Genomic DNA, 19988 nt, shown 5'->3' with positions numbered 1-19988 from the left:
CCCATCGGCCCATGAGCCAAATGATGAGGCCTAATTGTGCATTGGGGTGGGAATTAAAGGGCTAAGGGTTAACTCGTAAGCCAATTGTTAAACGAAACAATTAGGGAACACACTGGCGAATTGGATTTAGACGGCAGGGGCACATTGACCAAAAAATAGGTAACTCGATAGTCTACTCTGACTCGTAAGAAAGAAGTTGCGGGAGTTGGGGAAAATTAATGGCTACCTACATTTGAAGACCAGTGAAAGCCCAGTGAATCAAAGACATCAAGGCACGGTGATTGATCACTCACCTCAAATGGAGGATCTCATAAGATTTGCCTGAAATTGGCGGCCCACGGTTGTTCCTTTTGAAGAAACACAGTAACCAGTCTTCGTTTCTTCTACTTCTTCTTCTTCGTGTAATTACTTGTAAGATGGGAAAACGAATATGGGTTCACTGGGTGATCATGGCGCTTCACGTTGTCGCCATTGTCATCTTCACCCGAGGCTTTCTGCTCACTCGAACGGAGCTTCCGTTTTACAGCAATTGCTCCGACGTTTTGCAATCCCCTTGCTCCTTCAGCGTCAACGAAAACCAAAACCAGAACCAAAACGACACCGTCGATCAGAATCAGCAGCGTTGTTGGAGCAAACCTGCTATTGGCCGCCTTGTCATCATCGTTTTTGATGCTCTCAGGTAACCCATTTCCATTATATCAAATTTTATCCAAGACAAGCATGTGGGCATCTCATTCTGTTAATCTTCTTTCTCTCAGGTTTGATTTTGTAGCTCCCAGTACTTTTTTTCAAGGTTAGCATTCTCACCTCACAACTCAGTGCCTGCAAATACATTTACGTTTATAAATTCGAATGTATAATAAATCATATGTTGTAGAATCAAAGCCATGGATGGACAAATTACAGTTTGTACAAGACCTGGCAGCTAAAAATGCATCATCTGCTCGGATTTTCAAAGCCATTGCTGATCCACCTACGACAAGTTTGCAGCGTTTGAAGGTTGCTTATCACTTCCTTGTTCTGAATTCTAATGCTAGCTTCAACATGGCTGCTCTGTAGAATGCTTCATGCACCACTTTTAGTTTATTGCTTCTATGAATTATAATTTCTGCTCATTACATTTGGGTTTGCTTTTTCTAGTCTCACAGTATGCTTTGATATTCCAACTTCAGTGAAATTAGAGCCTGCTTGCCAGCTTTATGTCAAGGATGAGTTTTTTAACTTCATCAATTTCTTCCTTTGCAATATTTTCTAGGGCTTGACAACCGGTGGACTGCCGACTTTTATTGATGTTGGGAACAGCTTTGGTGCTCCAGCAATAGTTGAAGATAACTTGATACATCAGGTTGCTCTATCTGTATCTGTCCCCGTCCCCACCCCTTTACTTGCATCATGTCATGTGTTGTATTTCCTTTTTTTCAAGTTATATAACTTCTTATTGTCATAAATTTGAAATGTGGACCAACTTGCAGTTGGCTAAAAATGGAAAGCGAGTTGTGATGATGGGGGATGATACATGGATGCAGTTGTTTCCAAATCATTTTGAAAAATCGTTTCCTTATCCCTCTTTTAATGTTAGAGATCTTGATACGGTATGCCTTATATGCTAAACTTTTAGTAACATTTCCTTGAATGCGCGTTGCATATAAAGATGGCTAAAAGTAATTTGTCTTACTGTTCCAGGTGGACAACGGTTGCATTGAGCACCTTCTTCCATTCTTGCACCAAGAAGATTGGGATGTTCTTATTGCACACTTTCTTGGTGTGGTATGGTTTGTTTCCTTGATTTGTGCAGTGATGAATACACTTGGATATTTTTGTTTCCTTGATTTTGGTTTCTTTTTGGCTCAGGATCATGCTGGGCACATTTTTGGGGTTGATTCTGTGCAAATGATAGAAAAGTTGGAGCAATACAATAGCATCTTGCAGGTAAACCCTCAAACTTACTTATGGAAATTGCACATAGAAGGTATTCTTTATTGGACTTTCTGTTTCGATGGATTCCTAATTCTTGTTCACTTACTAATTGGGTTGTTACTTTGGGTCCATGTGATAAACTACCCTGTTTTTGTCATTGTTTTGAAAATTGAAATTGAATAGTCAGGTTTGTTTCCTTCGTATTTCTTTCGACGTTGGTTTTACTTTCCCAATAGGCCGTTGACATGCAAGATATTGTTATAGGAACATAAGTTTGGGTGTTACCCTTTCTACTTAGCGTCATGTTCACCCAAAATGTGCTATAGGTCTAGCTTTTTTTATCTATCCTTCCCTAATTTCCTCAACAAACTGATCAGTTTGCTTTAGAAAGTAGTTGAAGCACTGGAGAGCCAGTCTGCACCTGGGGGACTACATGAGAATACTCTTCTACTTGTGATGGGTGATCATGGGCAGACCATAAATGGAGATCATGGTGGGGGGAGTGCTGAAGAGGTATATTACATGTATAAGACGTATATTGTTTTTAAAGGGTTTTCATATTATGTTCGCTAATGCTAACTTAAACACAATGCAGGTTGAGACATCAATTTTTGCTGTGAGCTTTAAGAATCCCCCATCTCCCTTACCATCAGAGTTTGATACTTCATCTTGTGGACTAGATTTGGTACTGCCTCTCTCTCAAAGTACGCATATATGCTTGTGGCTTATACATTACATGGAGATCTTCTAACTTTGAATTAGTTGCTCCCTTTGCCATCCTTTTCTACTTCAGTGGAGGGTCAGTTTTATTTCCTTGAAACAGAAAAAAGAAACATTTAAATTGGTTGGACTGTGAGATATTTAAATTCACAAAAAATAGTTTTCATATTATAGTGGCGAATAAAACTTGATTAAATATGTCAACAGAACTAGTTTGTCTTCCAGATGTTTGATAGAAGTAATCTTCGTTGAAGAATTTTATAGAAGATATTTTCGTTGAAGAATTTTAAAGAAGAAAGTATCTTTGTTGAAATGTCATTTTTAATTAGGTTATTATGAGTCATAAGCCAATTTGTTTTCTTCTGATTAATTATTTGTTGTACGGTTTTAGGGAAGGAGGAATATTTGCTTCAGTTCCATCCAGCAGGTTAGAATGAGTTAACATTTTTTTTCTTCATCTTACTCGATGTAATTTATGATATATTTACAAACACCCATCCTTAGTCCAAGTCACTCTCTGCAGCTTGACTTTGCAGTGACGGTATCGGCGCTGCTTGGTATCCCCTTTCCTTTTGGAAGGTGTAGTGTAAGCATCCTGTCAATATAAGTTTCGCCATTATACATTTCATTACTTATTGATTATGTTGATCATGAAATAACTGCCTCAGCTCCTTATTCTTCCCTAAACTCTATAATACCATGGGCAACTCTGTACTTTTGGTGAAAATGAAATGAAACATTTATTTAGCCTCAGGATTGTTATGTAAAACAGTGCCCAGGAAGTCAACTTGGTGCCTTTTATTTGAGTCAGTGCTTACACGCAGGACAGTATTCAACCAGATTGCTCATTTTTAAACTTGAAAAGACCATAAAGCAATTTATTAGATAAACATGTCAGTGTAGCAAACCTTACCGAGTCAATGAATACGCAAGATGGCATACAAATTGGTTTTTGTTAGTGTCTTTTTAGGAAATCAAATGATCATATGGTTGATTTATATGGTTTTGTTTTGGATTGTTAACATGGTACTCGGTTTGTTAGAGCATTGTACACTAAAAATGCAGCCATTCACTGTGTCCAATTGTCAATATCTCGTGTTTTTCTTCACAAGCTTAACGTGCTTAAAAACTTTATTTCTAATGTCTATGGACTCTGATAATTTTTCCAGTCTACATATCCTGGAGCATATGTTGGCTTCCTGCATTTCCAAATTTTTTATGTAGGTCTCACAATAGTCAATGTATTGTGGACGGTTCACATCTGTACCGCTGTTTCATGTCTTTAGCTTTTTGTTGTTCTAAGAATTTGTATGCAAGTAATATCACTTACGACATTGGTTTTCTTTTCAGTATTGGGCGTGTTAATCCGCAGCTATATGCTTTAGGGGCTGGAACATGGCATTTTGAAGACAGTGCGGGAAATTACCAAAATAAGTCAAAGTTGGAAGAATGGATGCTGAATTATGCCAATGTACTCTGCACCAATTCTTGGCAGGTATTTACTTTTTAGTTTATATTATGTCAATGTACTTCATTAATTCTTTGAGGAATGGATGAGTGATCCTTTTTTGACGAACCACTTCACGGGTTGTATTAGGTTACGCAGTAAATGGGTTGCCCTTTTACTGCCGAACCCTCTGACCACCCGGCCCTCTCAAGGGAGGAGAGATAGTGAGTATCACTTTGACTAGATTAGTGGCATGTCTAGAAATCTGAATGAATCGAATTCTTTTATTCTTCTCATTCTGAGGTATTTATAAGATGTACAAAGTATACAAAGTCAACTATATTAAATAATAATAAACCCTAAACCTAATATATCACGCCAACAGCATGTTTATCAGAATATAAAGCAGCTGTTTTGACAGTTTTATTTTGAGAAAGAGAAAGCTCATCATTTGATGGGCATCCAGAAATAGTATAAGAACCTGTCAGATGACATGACATCAAAATTCATTAGAATATGCTCAACAAAATGAAGCACATTTGACTCTATGATTTTCTAGACTCAGAATTGGAGATGGGCATTGTAGCTCTCCAAAAAGATATGACTTGTCAGCATACATTTGTTTTGCAACCTTTTGTTTCAAAAAAAAATTTTGACCCTCCGGTATCATTTATTTTAAATAACAGTTGGATTCTTCTTGTTTAGGTAAAAAGATATATAGATATTTATTCAGCTTCATCTGTTATTGGATTTTCCAATGAAGACTTGTTGCGCATAGCAAGCATGTATGCTAAAGCAGAGGAAAAATGGTCACATGCTACACAGAAGTTGCTGTTACATAAAAAGGAAAGCCACAATGAGTTATTGCCTGCTCTAAGGAGGCAAATTGATTTGTATTCTGAATTCCTAGCAAGTGTTGCTGAACTTGCCCGCTCCAAATGGACTGAGTTTAATTTAAAGATGATGGGTACTGGACTTGGCATTATGTTGATATCACTTCTTATCCACTTCCTTGCAATTAAGAAAGTGAAGGAGCAATATGGTTTTTCTTTTACTTCATCTGGAGATTCTGGGATTTCCTTTGGGTTGATTTTTTCTTGTTTTATGGTGGTCATACGTGCATGCAGCTTCCTCTCGAATAGTTTCATCTGTAAGTAATAGGTACTGTTCATTTCTGTATGATGCACATAATCCATGGTTAATGCTTACATTGGGAAATTAACTTTTTCTTTTTTTCTTCTTTTTTCTTTGATGGGAACTTTGAGAGCAGTGGAAGAAGGAAAAGTGGCATGCTTTCTTTTGGCTACAACTGCACTAGTTAAGATGCGATATTCAATCATGAAGAAGAAGATGATATTAGAAGTAAGTTGTTTATTTACCTCAGGTTTCTATAATTGTTCCCCCACCGAGACCCCTTCATTAAATATTGCGAATATACTGTTTTATATGAAGAAATATGTCATGGTGTAACTGACAGAAAAATAGAAATATGGTTTCTTGTAATGATCATTTTTCACTGATATAATTGCAGGCATTTGTTTTCCTTCTTCTGATCACCATTTGCAGATTTACTATTGAAGTTGGATTGTCCAAGCAGGCTCCTAGTTCTGAATTTATGAATGCATATCCTTCGTGGATGCTCAGGATTGCTGCAGGGTTTCCAATTTGGAATTTTGTTGCTGAAGCTTTACCAGTAGTTGCCCTGATTTTATTGGCATTCTTGCTGCGTGAGGCCATTACTAGAAGCTCTTCAAAGGGTATTTGGAAGTATATTATCATGGGAACTAATTTAAGTTATATGCTAATAGCAGTGCATTGGGCTTCAGAAAGTGACAGATTGAATCTAGCTTGGGTGCTTAAAGGCACTGGAAGAAGTTATATTCCTAGACTAATATATGCCATTGGATTTGGACAATTGTTATTACTGACATTTAATCAGCTGTTCAGTAAAAGGAAATCCTCAGATCACAGCAATCTCTTGTATATTAAAACAGTCGCCATGTTTTCTGCATGGAGCTCAACAATCATTATTCTGTTGGGAAAACAGGGGCCCTGGGTTGCTTTAGCATTCATAATTGGAGGTGCGTGTATTTACATTTTTGGTGCTTTAGTTTTCTAATGAATGGAATCTTTTTGGCCAATAAACTCTCTTTCTGCATGAATGCAAGACTTTGCATTCACCCTTCTACAGGACTTGTTTTATTTAAATTTTGATATTTGTTCAGTCATAGAAGTTGTTTCATTGGATTACTTGTTAGGTTTTTAAAAATAATTTGTGCTCTTTTTCTGAAACTTTTGGTATATGTAAGAAGTCTGTTCTACCTTTTGACAGGCTATTGCATAATGAGGCTGGATAACATAGAACTGGATGTCAAAGATGGAGGCAATTGGAATAGGATGCTTGATCCTGTTCCTGTAACACAGTGGAGCCTTTTTGCTGTGTGCCTGTTTTTCTGCACTGGTCATTGGTTTGTTGTTTGTTTCCCACTTTGAGGCTTTCATGTTTTCTGATTTCTCTTTTCAGCACATTTTGTGTTAGGTTCTGTAATCCCTTTGGTTTTGTTCCTACAAAAAGTAGTAGTTTCATTTTTATCTAGAGTTGAACCTTTCTGTAATAAATTTGTTTTCTCATCTTTTGGGCTCTTATGTTTCATAACCCAAAAACAAACTTTTCTTCAGGTGTGCTTTTGATGGCCTCCGATATGGTGCTGCATTTACTGGGTGAGTCATGGGCATCCGCTCTCATTTATATAGTTATTAACTTTTTTTAACATCCAAGGGACTGAGGAAGCCCACACACTAGTCATGTTCAACATGTGTCAGCACTCACTTAGACCTTTATCTTTTGTAAGCTCAGGATTCGGTAGTGATTGGCTCCCACTTTTGCCCTTGTTACTGTTCACATTCTAGGACTTATATCCATTGCCTTGTAGATGAAGATTATTAAAAACCCCATATTATTTTCAGGTTTGAAGAGTTCCTCCTAGTTCCCCAAGCAATCCTTCTTACAATGGACACATTTGGTTTTTCTCTCATCCTTCCAATATTTGGAGTTCCATTTCTTGTCACACGCCTGGGTCAGAGCGAGAAAGGGAAGAAGTTCATACTTATGCGACTATCTCTGGTAAGTTTTTTCTGTGCGTATAGATCATATGTTTGACAATTGTTGTAATCTTTGTTCTTGTAAAAGGGATCCTTTTGAAAGTTAATTGGTCGTTGTTGATATTGTTGATGTCTTAGGTGTACATGATTTATGGGCTCATCATGGCAACTTCAGTCACAGCCACCATAATATGTGTTACGATGCATAGGCGGCATTTAATGGTAAATCCGTTTTTCTAACACAACTTTATTATTGTTTCCACAACAATTTTTGCAGAGATAAAACCCATAACACATGTTTAAATTGCAGGTATGGGGTTTATTTGCTCCCAAGTTTGTTTTTGATGTGGCGGGTCTGATCCTCACAGATATACTCGTTTGTTTGGCCTCACATTACTATTTCAGTCAAGTAGAAGACGATGCCCTACAAGATGTGTCTACCAAAAAATAAAAAACCCTACATGTAATCAACTCCAAAATTTTGTCTGCATTTGTTATTGAATAATATTGTAGCAAATTCATGTGAGGTAAAGTTGAAATCTGCATCGAAAATTTTGCTGTAACTTCACAACCAAATGCTGGCATTATTAGAAAGGAATATTGTGTAATATTTACAGCCAACCTGATTGAAGCTCTTGTTTGTCGAGATTTAATAAACAGCATATTGGTTCAGAAGGTCAAGCGCATTAAAAATTGACGAAAAATACAATTGTGATGAGTACAGGATGTGAAATCAATGATGCAACTCATTTTGTATGAACTTTGGAGGCAAAGAGATTTTGGAAGATCCGCTTGTAAACTGAGACATGTGGAGGGCAAGGGGAGGTAGATTTGGACGTTTTTGTTGGGGAGCTATGGTCTTCAAATGAGAAAGCCACCAAAGCATCTGATGCCCTAAAGGCCGTTCATGAGCAGCCAGAATCTCACACCCCCAAAAGCAACAAAAAAAGAAAAAGAGGCATCTAAACAACGACTCACTGTGGTCACCTTTGGGAACTTCTCTCCAACTAATTATCTTTGGTTCTACCTTTCATATTACTCAGTAATTTGTCGTCTAATGTTGCCCCTTGCAGTTGCACATCACATGTTTGAAAACGACATATGCAATTAACATATATATATATATATATTTTAAATTTCTGTATAGTAGAACGTATGATTGGTGTATAAATTAAGGTAGAACCGTTCGCTGTCGAAGCTACCTTGATTGAGATCAGTGTTGGATCTCTCACGGCCGGTCCGTCGGCTTATGCTGGTTTGGTCTTGCAAATGGTGTGACACTGTTTTTAGATGGCATTGGCATTTGGATGATGGCGTAATATTTTATGTTCTTAACAAAACATTAATTCCTTGGCTATTATTATATGTAGTACAATGCTGCTCACTCTGTTATATATATGTATATATCTAACTGGAACCTCCTTCACCATTTACACCAGGAGCCCTGTCTCTCTCTCCTCACTCACTCTTCTTCTCCCTGAAGTCTCTACCATCCTTGGCCATGGTAATTACAATTTTAAACAAAGGCAAAAGAAGTAAAGTAACATGCATGGCTGTTCATGTTTAGAACTACAACATATTTTATGTTGTTTTCTCATATTAGTTAGTTCCAATTTGCAGGGGTTGGACAGTGAAGTTGGCACTAAAAACTTAGCCTACGAACCTATGAAGAAACTAAAACATGGTGGATTTAAGGCCAACTATTTTATCTTTGGTAAGTGATGGATCGATTAATGTACGATATGGAAACTGGAGGAAATTAAATATTTGAGGCAGCAACTAATTAAACTGCGTTCATTTATATGCAGCAATGATGTTCCTGGATAACATAGGCTTTGTGGCTAACATGGCAAGCCTGGTTTTATACTTTATGTTCGTCATGCACTTTGACCTCTCCGGCTCCGCAACCACCACAACAAATTACTTGGGCACTACATTCTTGCACACAATCGTTGGAGGGTTCATCTCTGATGCCTACATGAATCGTCTCAACACGACTCTACTCTTCGGTGCAATTGAATTGCTGGTAAATCTTGTTCCTTCCCAGCTTCCCACATACTTAATTTGATTAGTTTGTTTCTTATGTTAATCAATGCATATATATGTTTTGACTTGCAGGGATACATAGTTTGTTTCTTATGTTAATCAATGCATATATATGTTTTGGCTTGCAGGGATACATGTTGCTCATAATTCAATCCCATGACACAAAACTGCAACCTTTACCTTGTGGAGAATCTACCTGTGTGCATGGCACAAAAGCCCTGCTGTTTTATGCTTCGATTAGCTTTGTGGGACTCGGAGGAGGTGGAATCAGAGGAGCTGTCCCTGCTTTAGGAGCTGATCAATTCGACCACAAAGATCCAGAGGAGCACAAGTACATAGCCAGTTTCTTCAATTGGTTTTTGCTTAGCATTACAGTTGGTGCTGTGGTTGGTGTCACGTTTGTGGTGTATGTGAGCTCAAATGTTGGATGGGACATAGGATTTATCATCTCCTTGTCCTGTGCTGCTGTTGGTCTCATCTTTGTTGCTCTGGGAAAGCCATATTATCGTGTTCGAGTGCCAGGAAAAAGCCCTTTGACAAGGGTTCTAGAGGTCTGATCTCTCTCTCTCTCTCTCTCTCTCTCTCTCTCTCTCTCTCTCTCTCTCTTTGTTCCCTTGCTTAGGTAATAACGGGGTTATTATTAGTAATGCCAGTAACAGAGTACTGATTTTCTATGACCCTTTGTGCAGGTTTTGGTGGTATCTGTAAAGAACTGGAGGTTGGAGGTACCCCAGAGTCCTGATGAATTGTATGAAATACGCGACCGTGAATCTGTTTCTCGAGGAGAGCTCATCCCCCACAGCAATCAATTCAGGCAGGTTCCTCAAAGCTTTAGTTTGTTATCACCACGCTTCTCTTTGACAGTTACTTGCCGGATAAAATAAACAAAATATACAAAACTGACTGACAAGTCCCACATATCTACTTGAGCAGATTGCTAGACAAGGCAGCCATTCTCCCTAAAGGCACGAACGGAGCAGGAAAATGGAAAGTTTGCACAGTCACACAAGTGGAAGAAGTGAAGGTCTTGACAAGGATGATGCCTATCCTTCTAAGCACAATCCTCATGAACACATGCTTAGCCCAGTTGCAAACCCTTTCAATCCAGCAAGGCACCCTCATGGACACACGCATCGGCGATTTTGACGTCCCATCAGCCTCAATCCCAGTGATTCCTCTAGTGTTCATGTCCCTTCTCATACCCGTGTACGAATTTGCTTTCATTCCCGTTCTGCGAAAAATCACAGGTCACCCCAATGGCATAACCCACCTACAGAGAGTTGGTGTTGGGCTTATCCTCTCAGCCATCTCAATGGCCATAGCAGGGATTGTAGAAGTGAAGAGAAAGCATGAAATCATTCACCACAATCACAAAATCAGCCTCTTCTGGCTCTCTTTTCATTATGCCATATTTGGAATTGCTGACATGTTTACACTTGTGGGGCTCATGGAGTTCTTTTATACGGAGGCTCCTGTTGGCATGAGGTCTCTGTCCACTTCCTTCTCTTGGCTTTCTCTGTCCATTGGCTACTACTTGAGCTCGGTTTTTGTTGAGCTCATTAACTTGATCACCAGGAAGCTGACAAAGAGCAAGACAGGGTGGCTAGAAGGGCGTGACATGAACAAAAGCCACGCGGACCTTTTCTATTGGTTCCTGGCGATTCTCAGTGTGCTGAATTTTGCAGTTTATGTTTGGTGTGCCAAATGGTACAAGTATAAGAACGATGTTTCACTCGATGAGGAAATGTTACTCAAAGCCGGTGGACGCAAAGATGATCAATCGTTCTCTGCAAGTGTAAGCATTGTGTCCAAGGCAGAAGAGAAAGAAGAAAAACAGAACGGCGCCAAGTAAAATTGGATGGCACCAACTACAACTACTATGTCTTTTTTGAGTTCATGCATAGAGAAAGTTTTGAGTTCTGTGTCTAAAAACGTGGAACAATCATGGTATGAAAGGCTGTTTTTATGAAGAGTAGTAGTATATAATATATATAGGTGGATGCATGGACCACACCATCATGTATAATTGTAATTTGTACCACCCCGAAATTAAGGAAAAAAAAAAGAGATTTGATTTGGGAATTTCTAGTATGAATATCATATCAATCATGGATACTAGTTAAAGAAATGTGACAGTGTTCTAGTGCCATACAATAATTTCTCGTGCATATATAAAATCAAATTGTCAAGACAGGTGGGAATGTGGGACATGGAAATATGCATTAGCAGGCCTAGGATAAGAACTCATGATGGTATGTATGACATTGAAATGTCACTTACTAGGGATGATAATGTTAGATATTTATAAGTATGGGGTCATGTTCATGCATAGATACCAAATGAGTGAGCTGAAGTGTGAGAGTGTGGTACAGCTCTGCTGGGTATGGTTGGTCATTAAATAAAGTGTCGGCGGCCATTCTCAATAGTTAGGTGCTACCCTGTGTATTGCGTTTATCTTGGCACTTGGCCTAAAACATCATTAAATCCACCCTAAATTAGAATTTGTGAGCTCATGAAAAAATGCAAGTTGACCTGACCAAAAGGAGAAAAACCCATTTCTCTCCCGCTTCATCTCCACCATTTTCTTTATTTTTAGTAAATAACTTTGACTGTCTTGTCTTTTCCAATGTCTTGCTGAATTCTAAAATCTCGCTGTTCATAAAAGATTTGATTTTTAGCCACTGCCAAGCCAACTGTTGGGTTGCTCACTTCCTCATTTTACGACAACATTCCTCTTCATATTATTACCATCCCGCCTTCAGTCACATTCTCTCTCTGTTTCTCTGTATCTCTGTCTTCCCCCTTCTATTTCTTATGCACCACCCCCTTTCTTCAGCTGAAATACAGTGAAATAATTAAAGAAAAGAATTTAACTCTAGTTTTCTAATCAGCATTTGGGTTCTTTTTATTAAAATCTCAACATTGTCTTAGGTGTAGCTTTTACCATTGTTTCGCTGTGCAAAGAGATTTCTGGGCAAAGCAAGTGAGAGTGAGAGGTCCAGCCAATATGAAGCTGTTGTGGGTTTTGGGGTTTATGGGGATGGTGTTGTGCAGAAGGACGGATGGTTTTGCGGATGTGAATGGTACAAAAGAAGAAGACTTGCATTACACTGAGAGTAATGTCTATGGTTATGGACCTAATGGTTATGGGGTGTTCAGCAGACCCTTGATGGTGGGTCTCACTCTTATCAATGGAGCTGCTGCCAAAGGAGCAGGTTTGCCTCTATCCCTCACCTTACCTCCATGGACCATGCCTACTAGACTGCTAGTATTAATTACTAAAGAGAAACAAGAAATAAAAAGTTCTCTTTATCAGCTCTATCGATTGCATATTACGGTTTGTCTTGATGGGCATACCCCTTCCTGATATTTTATTCTTAAAGTTTGATTCTTTCTCAAATCGTTGGATGGATTCAATGGCATGACGAGCATTTTATTTTTCTGTTAAAACTCATCTGTTTCTTTGAATGCTCCTGTGGCCAATTTCACAATGATAAGGAAAAGGAACTGACCCTGTTTCCTGAATGCCTTGAGTCATATGATTGGTCTTCATATAATGTATTTGCCTAATTTGTGCTCATGGAAATTATCATGTTTACATAAAAACCAGGGCTTATTCAAATATTTCAATTGCAGTAAACTAGAGCATGCCCTGCAGACTGTTAGTTAAATTCTTTAGTGATTTCTTGACTCCTGTGTTCTCTATGTGCAGTCTGCCTAGATGGAACATCACCCGGTTACCACATCCACCGTGGATATGGGTCAGGAGCAAACAGTTGGCTCATTCAGTTGGAGGTATGTCATCGGAAGCAAACTCAGACTTGTCATGCAGTTGAAAGAGAGCACTATGATAGTTCTGTTTTTATCATCATCGCAATTGAGATCATTGGGTGATTGTAGTTGTATTACCATCTGAAGATTCTCGCTTGCCTAAGTTATTTTGTTCGTCTTTGCCTTTTGTATGGGTCTAAAGGAGATGCAGGAAATAGGTCTTATCCTGAGCTATCAGGGAAGAGACTTGCTATCACTTTGTTTCTTTTATTGGGTAGCTCACCGGTAACACGGATTGGAGCTAAGAAAAATTTCTTTCATTTTGAAGTTCAATTTCTTATGAGGGGGAATGGGAGCCTGAGTTACCATATACAGCTTAGTGCAAAGTGAAAGGATTGGACATCAGCAGCATCATACTGGACTCCTTACATTTCTGTGACATTTCTTATACTGGGAATTAGATGGGGAATTCCTACTTTTTGTGCTTGTCCCAACTCTTTTACTTGTTAAACTCACCTTTTGTTAAACTTCTTTTATTTACAGGGAGGAGGATGGTGTGATACAATCAGAAATTGTGTCTATAGAAAGAAAACTCGTCGTGGTTCATCAGCATATATGGAGAAGCAGATACCATTTGCAGGGATATTGAGCAACAAAGCTGGAGAAAACCCTGGTGGCATATCTGGCTGCATCCTTATTTATCTATACATAAAGCTCTACTTGCCCTTCATATTTCTTTCTGGAGTAATAAGTAATCTGATATTCTGAATGGGACATAAATAATTGCAGACTTTTACAACTGGAACAGAGTCAAGGTTCGATATTGTGATGGTGCATCTTTTGGTGGTGACAGTCAAAATGAGGTAAGTGGGAATCAATGATCACAGGCTTCTATATACTTTCTCATAGAAGATTTTTCTGTTGCTTAATTTCCAAACACCAGATGTTAGGAACTCAAATAAAATAAAGTTGATGTAGATACTGGTAGTTGTGATGTAACAAATTCTTAAGATTTCTATTATTAGACGTTTGCTGCACTCAAACCAAGCAGTATTTCTTATAGCTATAGCCAACACTCTGGAGGACCATTTTTTATAGATTGGCCAGGTCAACCTTGCATTGCTTATGACTGAAATATAGTTGCTTATTATTTGATGCACAGGCAGCCCAATTGTATTTTCGAGGCCAACGCATCTGGGAAGCTGCTATGGCAGATTTGATGTCAAAGGGAATGCGCTATGCTAATCAGGTCTTTGTTACTGAATTTTTGGAGATTATATTGTTTCTTTCTTCTGCTAACGTTTTACATTTTACTTTGGATTTCTAGGCTCTTCTTTCTGGATGTTCTGCTGGTGGTGTTGCAACTGTACTCCATTGTGATGAGTTTCGTGCCATGTTTCGTGGAACTACTAGAGTCAAGTGCTTGAGTGATGCTGGATTATTTCTTGATGTGTAATAATCTTTTTCGTTTTATCAGTTTTTGACATGCCTTTCAGATTTTACTCGGATAATAATGGTGTTCTCTGAAATTGCAGAATTGATGTATCTGGTAGGCGCACATTGAGAAATATGTTTAGACGAGTGGTTAGCCTACAGGTATTATCCATTGTAAAATAGATTATTCTTTATCCGCCCTTTAAAATTCTAGTCATAAGGGATAAAATCTAAGTGATTCTAATGTGCTTATTGTGAATTGAAACTGCAATTACGAATTATAGATGCCAAATTACATTCTCGCTGATCCTCAAATGTAAATGGGTGCTATGGAGGCGTGTGCTGAAAGTAGCCAAACAAGTGATCTTAATTACTTTTCCAATCAGCAGATTTCTAAGTCTCCTGATTTGTGCTAAAAAGTAATATGGTAACTAGAAGAGTCAAGTGGCCACAAAATAATCAGATAGGTAGCTCAGAAAGATGGGGGTGTATCTATGTGGATGTAAGTTTGTTGGATAATGATAGTATGAACTAGCTATGGTAATAATAAGTGGTAATAAAGCAGAAGACAGATGCAATTTGTCATTGACTGTTGAACTCCTACAACTTTTTGCTGGTTTCATCTGGGGAACTTTTTATGAACATAGATATAATTATTTGCAGGGAGCATACAAGAGTCTTCCATGGAGTTGTACCAATCGCCTCAACCCGACTTTGGTAGTTTCTTTTCTTGTATTTAATCCTTAGAGAAATTCTCTAAGCAAAAGAAGAAGAAAAAATTATACAATGAACCCGATTTCAGAAATGAAGTTTCCCCTTTAGTCTTAATTATTAACTATATCATTTGAATTTCAGTGCTTTTTCCCGCAGCACTTAATTGCAAGTGTCAAGACCCCCCTTTTTCTGGTCAATGCAGCTTATGATACATGGCAGGTGAGTTAAGATTTGCCAGTGTGCATCCTTTGTATCCCCTGAGGAACTAATTTGTTCAAAGTTGAAACTATTTTAAAGTCCCTTCTACGATATGACTCTTAATATGGCTCATAAAAGGTCTCTTATGAGCTTGTATATTCTCATACTGCATGAATGACCTTATATCTTGCAGTAGAACTATAATACCTGATGACTGAATGATCAATTTGAATCTTTGTTATCCTTTAATCAGCTCCAGGCCAGTTTAGCTTCACCAACAGCAGATCCTAATGGCCTTTGGCATGAATGCACAAAAAATCATGCGCGTTGTGCTGCATGGCAGATGAACTTTTTGCAAGGTGATCTGACTAGTTTTGTTAGCGTCTTTATGCTTTGTGTTCCTAATGATGATTAATTATAAGCTCAATGCTTTGTGTTTCAGGTTTGATTCCAATTGTGTCTTTTATGTTTTTCAATAAATCAGGTTTCCGGAATCAAATGCTCAAGGCTGTAAGTGGCTTCTCAAGGGGCAGTAAAAATGGTTTATTCATAAATTCTTGCTTTGCTCATTGCCAGACTGAGAGACAAGATACATGGTTTTCTCAAAATTCTCCCCATATTGGAAATAAGGTATGCCCTATTGTGTACTTATTATTTCATAAGTTACATAATGAACAAATTCCCTGTCATTTCTTTTTCACATTATTTTTTGTTATAGATGAGTCTGTCTGTCTGTGTGGTGTACTCATGCAATCCATTATATATCTTCAGGGGATAGCAAAATCAGTCGGAAACTGGTATTTCGATCGAGTTAATATCAAGGCAATAGATTGTCCATACCCTTGTGACAAGAGCTGCCATAATCTGGTGTTTAGGTGAAAATTTATGTATCATCTATTTATGTCTTCTCGTCCCCAATTATATTGTCAAGGGCATGTAACAATCTCTGTTTAAACCCGAGTCATTGCTGTGAAGCTCGAAGAGCGATCAGCAAGTTCATCTATTGTCTTTATGAGCCAATATATAAATGTTCGCATCGTGATTATCTTTCATCAGCAATGAAGTCATTCATGTGTTGTATACAGATAAGAAGCAACTCCTCAAATGAAGTTCATCCAAAACATAAACACGTATCTAAATAAATATATGGCAAACGGAGAAGATAAAAGTTCATACTGAAACAAGGACACATAGCATAACTAACTGATGCACAACTGCCATATGTGGTGGTGGGGCTGAAGGCCGTAATTCACATTTTCTTCGAAACAGGACTTTAAAATTTCTAAATATGTTAATCTAAAATGCCTAAAACAGCACCTTATGCTTGTCTGCTCTTACTTAACTGATCCTGCCTTTGGCTCAATACTTTCGTCCACTTTCGGCCTTGTATTCATAAGAACCTGACGGATAGAGAATGAATTATGTCAAAATAATAAAATGCAACCACACAGAGCTTACATTTGTAAACCACAATTAGTACTAATTTAACAGTAAGAGAGCAACTTCACCTTTCGAAGCATGGCGTTTTCGTTGATGAGTGTAGAGATCTTTTCTTCCAACTTTGAATTGCTATCCTCCAATTCTTTGGCTCTTGATTCCAGTTCATTGACGTAAACCTTCTTTCTTTCCCGAGCTTGTTGAGCAGATACCCTGTTCCTTAGCAATCTGTAAACCAAATTAAATTGGACAAGTTTTTTGACAAGTCACTACAAACATTTCAATGAACTTATTACCAAGCTGATATGATCAGATCAACCCATATATATTTATATCTATTTCACATCAACATTTAATTTTCTCATACCTATAGTAAGTTGTTTCCTAGCTATATGTGCATGCATGCAATTTGTACATACATAACACTTGTGTAAAACAAAATATTGAAGATATTAATTTGACAATATTTCATAAATAGTACCTCTTGAGTCGTCTGTACTCCTTATCAACTGGGTTCCGGCCTCTGCGGCGTTTTGCCGGAAAGCCAGACTGAGCTTCTGGGTTGTTGTTGTTGGTGGTGTTGCTGGTGGCATTGGTGGTGGAAGAGGTATTATTAGAAGTGATGTTATTGAAAGGAGGAGGTAAAGCCTCCACGTCCGGAACCGTGAACATATCTTCATCGCTCTCTTCTGGAACATTAACATCATCACCATCATCACCATCACCATCATCATCATCATCATCATCATCATCATCATCCAATGACCAAAACCAAGGAACGTCTAATTAAGACCCCAGTACATACAATACAAATATACATTCAAAATCAACAATTAATAGAAATAAAAGAGAAATGTGCAGCATTATTAATTTCCAGTCACCAAAAAAGTATCACAAAACTAATTAAAAATAGCTAACCTAGTTTGCTCTTCTTGTTGTTTTGATGAACAAGAGAATGAGGCCTCAGTGAAGAAGACCCAGATGGCTGTTGGTCCAAACTGGAGGGCATTATGGGGTTTTTGGCTTTACCATCTCCTGGTTTGATGGGGACTGACATGGCTTTAGCAGCTAGCTAGCTCTGCTCTCTGCTCTCTCTCTCGATGAAGAGGTTATGAAATAAATTAATACTGATTTATGTGTGTGTTTGTTTGGGTTTTTTAGCGCAGAGGCAGCAAAGCAAAGCAGAGCAGTATGATGGGATATGAAGACTTGTGTTGTGAGCAAAGCTTTGGCTCATGAAGGAACACGTTGATATAAACACAACCGCGCTCCACTTTTCCCCACAACGACACACAACCAACCATTTTTTCTCTTTTTCTCCAATAACGGGCAAACTAAAAACATATTACTATTTGCAGATGTATGTTACGCCAATAAGCCAATGCAGTGTGTTTGCCTTGCATCCGAGTTTAATTCCCATTTTCATACATTAGAGTAATTTAGGATATTGCTTTGTAAAAGGGATATCCTCATACTTCATTTGGTTCACGGAATGAATTTGAGGAGAAATCATTTCCCAAGGGATGAGAAATAAAAAATTCATTTCCCACGTTTGGTAATACTGAGAAAGTAACCAGGAGATTGCACTTTATTTCCTTTTTCATGTTTGTTTTGACTAGGAATGGAAAACAAAGTTTATATAAATTTTCAATTATACCCATATTAAATTAAATACAAAAAATAATGCATTTAATGATATATTGTAATTCTAAATTGTTAATGGGGACAAAATGGTCATGAAAAATGTGTATTTAATATTGGTTCATTCCCCAAACTTTCCCATAAGGAGGGAAAACAAAACCCAAATTGGGAGGATGACTTCACTTTTCCCCCTACTTTCCCATATGCCAGGCAATGATTTCACATGCCTGGACTTACCAAACAGGGAAAAGTAATTGATTTCTCATCCCCAAGTCTCATTTCCCATTAACCAAACGGGGCCTTAATGGAAGCTCAAGCTCTCTCTATACCAGTCCCCTTCTATTTAAGGATCTCTCAAATAAATTTGAGGGACACCCTTTAGGGTACCCTATGGTTTTTTTTTTTCAATGATCCAAACTATCTATTTTTTAAGTTTTTATTCATAAATCATTCTTTCAAAAAATTAGGCAAATCAGAAACCATTTAGACATCTAATCGTGTCTTATAAAATCAATGAACATGATACTTCAAGAAAGTACTAAAATTTCAATAATTTAATTGAATGGTAAAATGATATCAGATTCAATTGATTTTTTTATTTTATTTATAGAGATGATCTCTGAATGAATATTTACAAAATAGACAGTTTGGATTAGTGAAATACAATACGGAATACGCCCTACAAGAGTATCCCTCAAATAAACTTATTTAAAAAATCCCTCAATAAAAACTATATATATATATATATATATATATATTCTTCCTCCTCTTTCCCTTCTTTCTCTTTTAAGGGCAGAACATTAATATTTTAGAACATGTTATGCTTTGATATATAATTTTTTAAAGGCATATGTTATTATAGATTATGGAAGAAACTAACAACAAACAAATGAAATCATCCAAATTCCTATTCAACAATATTCCATAATCTCATCTTTCACTTTCAAGTTTCAATTCAACCAACCATGGTGGGGCAAGTCCTGGTGTGCATCCACATACCCAAAACATAGTAAATAAATAGGATATGGCGCAAGTCAAAAAGTTGGAAAGCTTTGCTTTAGTTTGCTTTAACTTTACAGACAGGGAGAGTACTGGTATGTCAAAGACCACAATTTCACAGCTCCAGGAACCATTCTCGCGTCATGCATTGCCTGCCACTGTGCTTGCATGCTGTACATCCTTGATTCTTGGACTTGCTGCCTCACTAGTCACTACCAACCCTTTTAGAGATTCGTATGTGTTATGTCATGCAAGATAAATAAGATCACAGCCTTCACTTGAGAGAATTCCAACTTGAAATCTTGTTCATTTCCAATATTGAATTAAGATCTAGTTAGAAATAAGATAATAGCTGTGGGAGCAAATTTCCCAAAGAGAATATTCGCCCAATATTCCTTCGTCTTCTCCGCCTCTCTTTCTCCCTGCAAAACAGATCGGAGTAAAAAGACCACACCCGGGGGGTGTTGGCCAAAGGCCCTCCGATGCCTAAGTTAGGTAGGGTAATTCAAGGAAAACCGGTTGGCCGGAGCCGTGTGTGGTGGCCGGAGCCTTGTGTGAGAGA

General features: G+C 37.9%; 4 protein-coding genes across 9 annotated transcripts; 3 read left to right on the top strand and 1 right to left on the bottom strand.

Moving 5' to 3' along the window:
• Positions 1 to 121: 121 nt before the first annotated feature.
• LOC117635578 (GPI ethanolamine phosphate transferase 3) lies at positions 122 to 7817 on the top strand. 3 transcript variants are annotated; one of them, XM_034369886.1, is made up of 20 exons: positions 126 to 679; positions 759 to 793; positions 878 to 999; positions 1256 to 1345; positions 1473 to 1592; positions 1684 to 1767; positions 1852 to 1929; positions 2305 to 2430; positions 2513 to 2602; positions 3029 to 3064; positions 3161 to 3216; positions 3988 to 4132; positions 4790 to 5234; positions 5355 to 5446; positions 5616 to 6165; positions 6417 to 6552; positions 6764 to 6805; positions 7052 to 7208; positions 7325 to 7408; positions 7497 to 7817. In XM_034369886.1, exons 1-20 carry the CDS (start codon positions 417 to 419, stop codon positions 7635 to 7637), a joined length of 2892 nt encoding a protein of 963 aa, XP_034225777.1. In that variant the 5' UTR covers positions 126 to 416; the 3' UTR covers positions 7638 to 7817. The 3 variants fall into 3 exon arrangements, with proteins under 3 accessions (XP_034225794.1, XP_034225785.1, XP_034225777.1); XM_034369903.1 differs by lacking the exons at positions 6417 to 6552; positions 7325 to 7408; positions 7497 to 7817 and having other exon boundaries at positions 122 to 679; positions 7052 to 7194; XM_034369894.1 differs by lacking the exons at positions 7052 to 7208; positions 7325 to 7408; positions 7497 to 7817 and having other exon boundaries at positions 123 to 679; positions 6417 to 6623; positions 6764 to 6786.
• Positions 7818 to 7991: 174 nt separating this feature from the next.
• Positions 7992 to 11306, top strand: LOC117635590 (protein NRT1/ PTR FAMILY 4.5-like). Of its 2 annotated transcripts, XM_034369917.1 has the most exons (7): positions 7992 to 8501; positions 8626 to 8690; positions 8807 to 8900; positions 8995 to 9212; positions 9361 to 9783; positions 9922 to 10046; positions 10166 to 11306. In XM_034369917.1, exons 2-7 carry the CDS (start codon positions 8688 to 8690, stop codon positions 11082 to 11084), a joined length of 1782 nt encoding a protein of 593 aa, XP_034225808.1. In that variant the 5' UTR covers positions 7992 to 8501; positions 8626 to 8687; the 3' UTR covers positions 11085 to 11306. The 2 variants fall into 2 exon arrangements, with proteins under 2 accessions (XP_034225808.1, XP_034225817.1); XM_034369926.1 differs by lacking the exons at positions 7992 to 8501; positions 8626 to 8690; positions 8807 to 8900 and having other exon boundaries at positions 9096 to 9212; positions 9305 to 9783.
• Positions 11307 to 11713: 407 nt separating this feature from the next.
• On the top strand, positions 11714 to 17842 carry LOC117615924 (pectin acetylesterase 10-like). Of its 2 annotated transcripts, none has more exons than XM_034345105.1 (12): positions 11714 to 12447; positions 12945 to 13027; positions 13547 to 13676; positions 13793 to 13866; positions 14166 to 14252; positions 14331 to 14455; positions 14539 to 14599; positions 15101 to 15154; positions 15293 to 15370; positions 15603 to 15708; positions 15834 to 15979; positions 16121 to 16398. In XM_034345105.1, exons 1-12 carry the CDS (start codon positions 12240 to 12242, stop codon positions 16226 to 16228), a joined length of 1260 nt encoding a protein of 419 aa, XP_034200996.1. In that variant the 5' UTR covers positions 11714 to 12239; the 3' UTR covers positions 16229 to 16398. The 2 variants fall into 2 exon arrangements, with proteins under 2 accessions (XP_034200996.1, XP_034200997.1); XM_034345106.1 differs by lacking the exon at positions 16121 to 16398 and adding an exon at positions 17739 to 17842 and having other exon boundaries at positions 11755 to 12447.
• Positions 16402 to 17862, bottom strand: LOC117615926 (transcription factor HY5-like). 2 transcript variants are annotated; one of them, XM_034345107.1, is made up of 4 exons: positions 17705 to 17862; positions 17268 to 17568; positions 16858 to 17014; positions 16402 to 16749 (listed from the first exon to the last, which is right to left on the bottom strand). In XM_034345107.1, exons 1-4 carry the CDS (start codon positions 17841 to 17843, stop codon positions 16684 to 16686), a joined length of 663 nt encoding a protein of 220 aa, XP_034200998.1. In that variant the 5' UTR covers positions 17844 to 17862; the 3' UTR covers positions 16402 to 16683. The 2 variants fall into 2 exon arrangements, with proteins under 2 accessions (XP_034200998.1, XP_034200999.1); XM_034345108.1 differs by having other exon boundaries at positions 17268 to 17475.
• Positions 17863 to 19988: the final 2126 nt, after the last annotated feature.

This window comes from Prunus dulcis, chromosome 1, assembly GCF_902201215.1.
Source record: "Prunus dulcis chromosome 1, ALMONDv2, whole genome shotgun sequence".
In the NCBI taxonomy this organism is placed as follows: Eukaryota; Viridiplantae; Streptophyta; class Magnoliopsida; order Rosales; family Rosaceae; genus Prunus; species Prunus dulcis.
Note: the sequence above shows the minus strand (reverse complement) of the source record. Positions and strands in the feature narration are given on the sequence as shown.

Bases quoted from the DNA above. Each gene is read 5' to 3' on its own strand.
- LOC117635578 (XM_034369886.1), top strand. From the start codon at position 417: ATGGGAAAACGAATATGGGTTCACTGGGTGATCATGGCGCTTCACGTT. The intron at 680-758 runs GTAACCCATTTC...TCTTTCTCTCAG, and splicing joins ATCGTTTTTGATGCTCTCAG to GTTTGATTTTGTAGCTCCCA. The intron at 1,593-1,683 runs GTATGCCTTATA...TTACTGTTCCAG, and splicing joins ATGTTAGAGATCTTGATACG to GTGGACAACGGTTGCATTGA.
- LOC117635590 (XM_034369917.1), top strand. The intron at 8,901-8,994 runs GTAAGTGATGGA...ATTTATATGCAG, and splicing joins GGCCAACTATTTTATCTTTG to CAATGATGTTCCTGGATAAC. The intron at 10,047-10,165 runs GCAGGTTCCTCA...CTACTTGAGCAG, and splicing joins CCCCACAGCAATCAATTCAG to ATTGCTAGACAAGGCAGCCA.
- LOC117615924 (XM_034345105.1), top strand. From the start codon at position 12,240: ATGAAGCTGTTGTGGGTTTTGGGGTTTATGGGGATGGTGTTGTGCAGA. The intron at 14,456-14,538 runs GTAATAATCTTT...CTGAAATTGCAG, and splicing joins GCTGGATTATTTCTTGATGT to AATTGATGTATCTGGTAGGC. The intron at 15,980-16,120 runs GTATGCCCTATT...ATATATCTTCAG, and splicing joins CTCCCCATATTGGAAATAAG to GGGATAGCAAAATCAGTCGG.
- LOC117615926 (XM_034345107.1), bottom strand. From the start codon at position 17,843: ATGTCAGTCCCCATCAAACCAGGAGATGGTAAAGCCAAAAACCCCATA. The intron at 17,569-17,704 runs GTTAGCTATTTT...GGTCTTAATTAG, and splicing joins CAACAAGAAGAGCAAACTAG to ACGTTCCTTGGTTTTGGTCA. The intron at 16,750-16,857 runs GTGAAGTTGCTC...TCTATCCGTCAG, and splicing joins AAAACGCCATGCTTCGAAAG to GTTCTTATGAATACAAGGCC.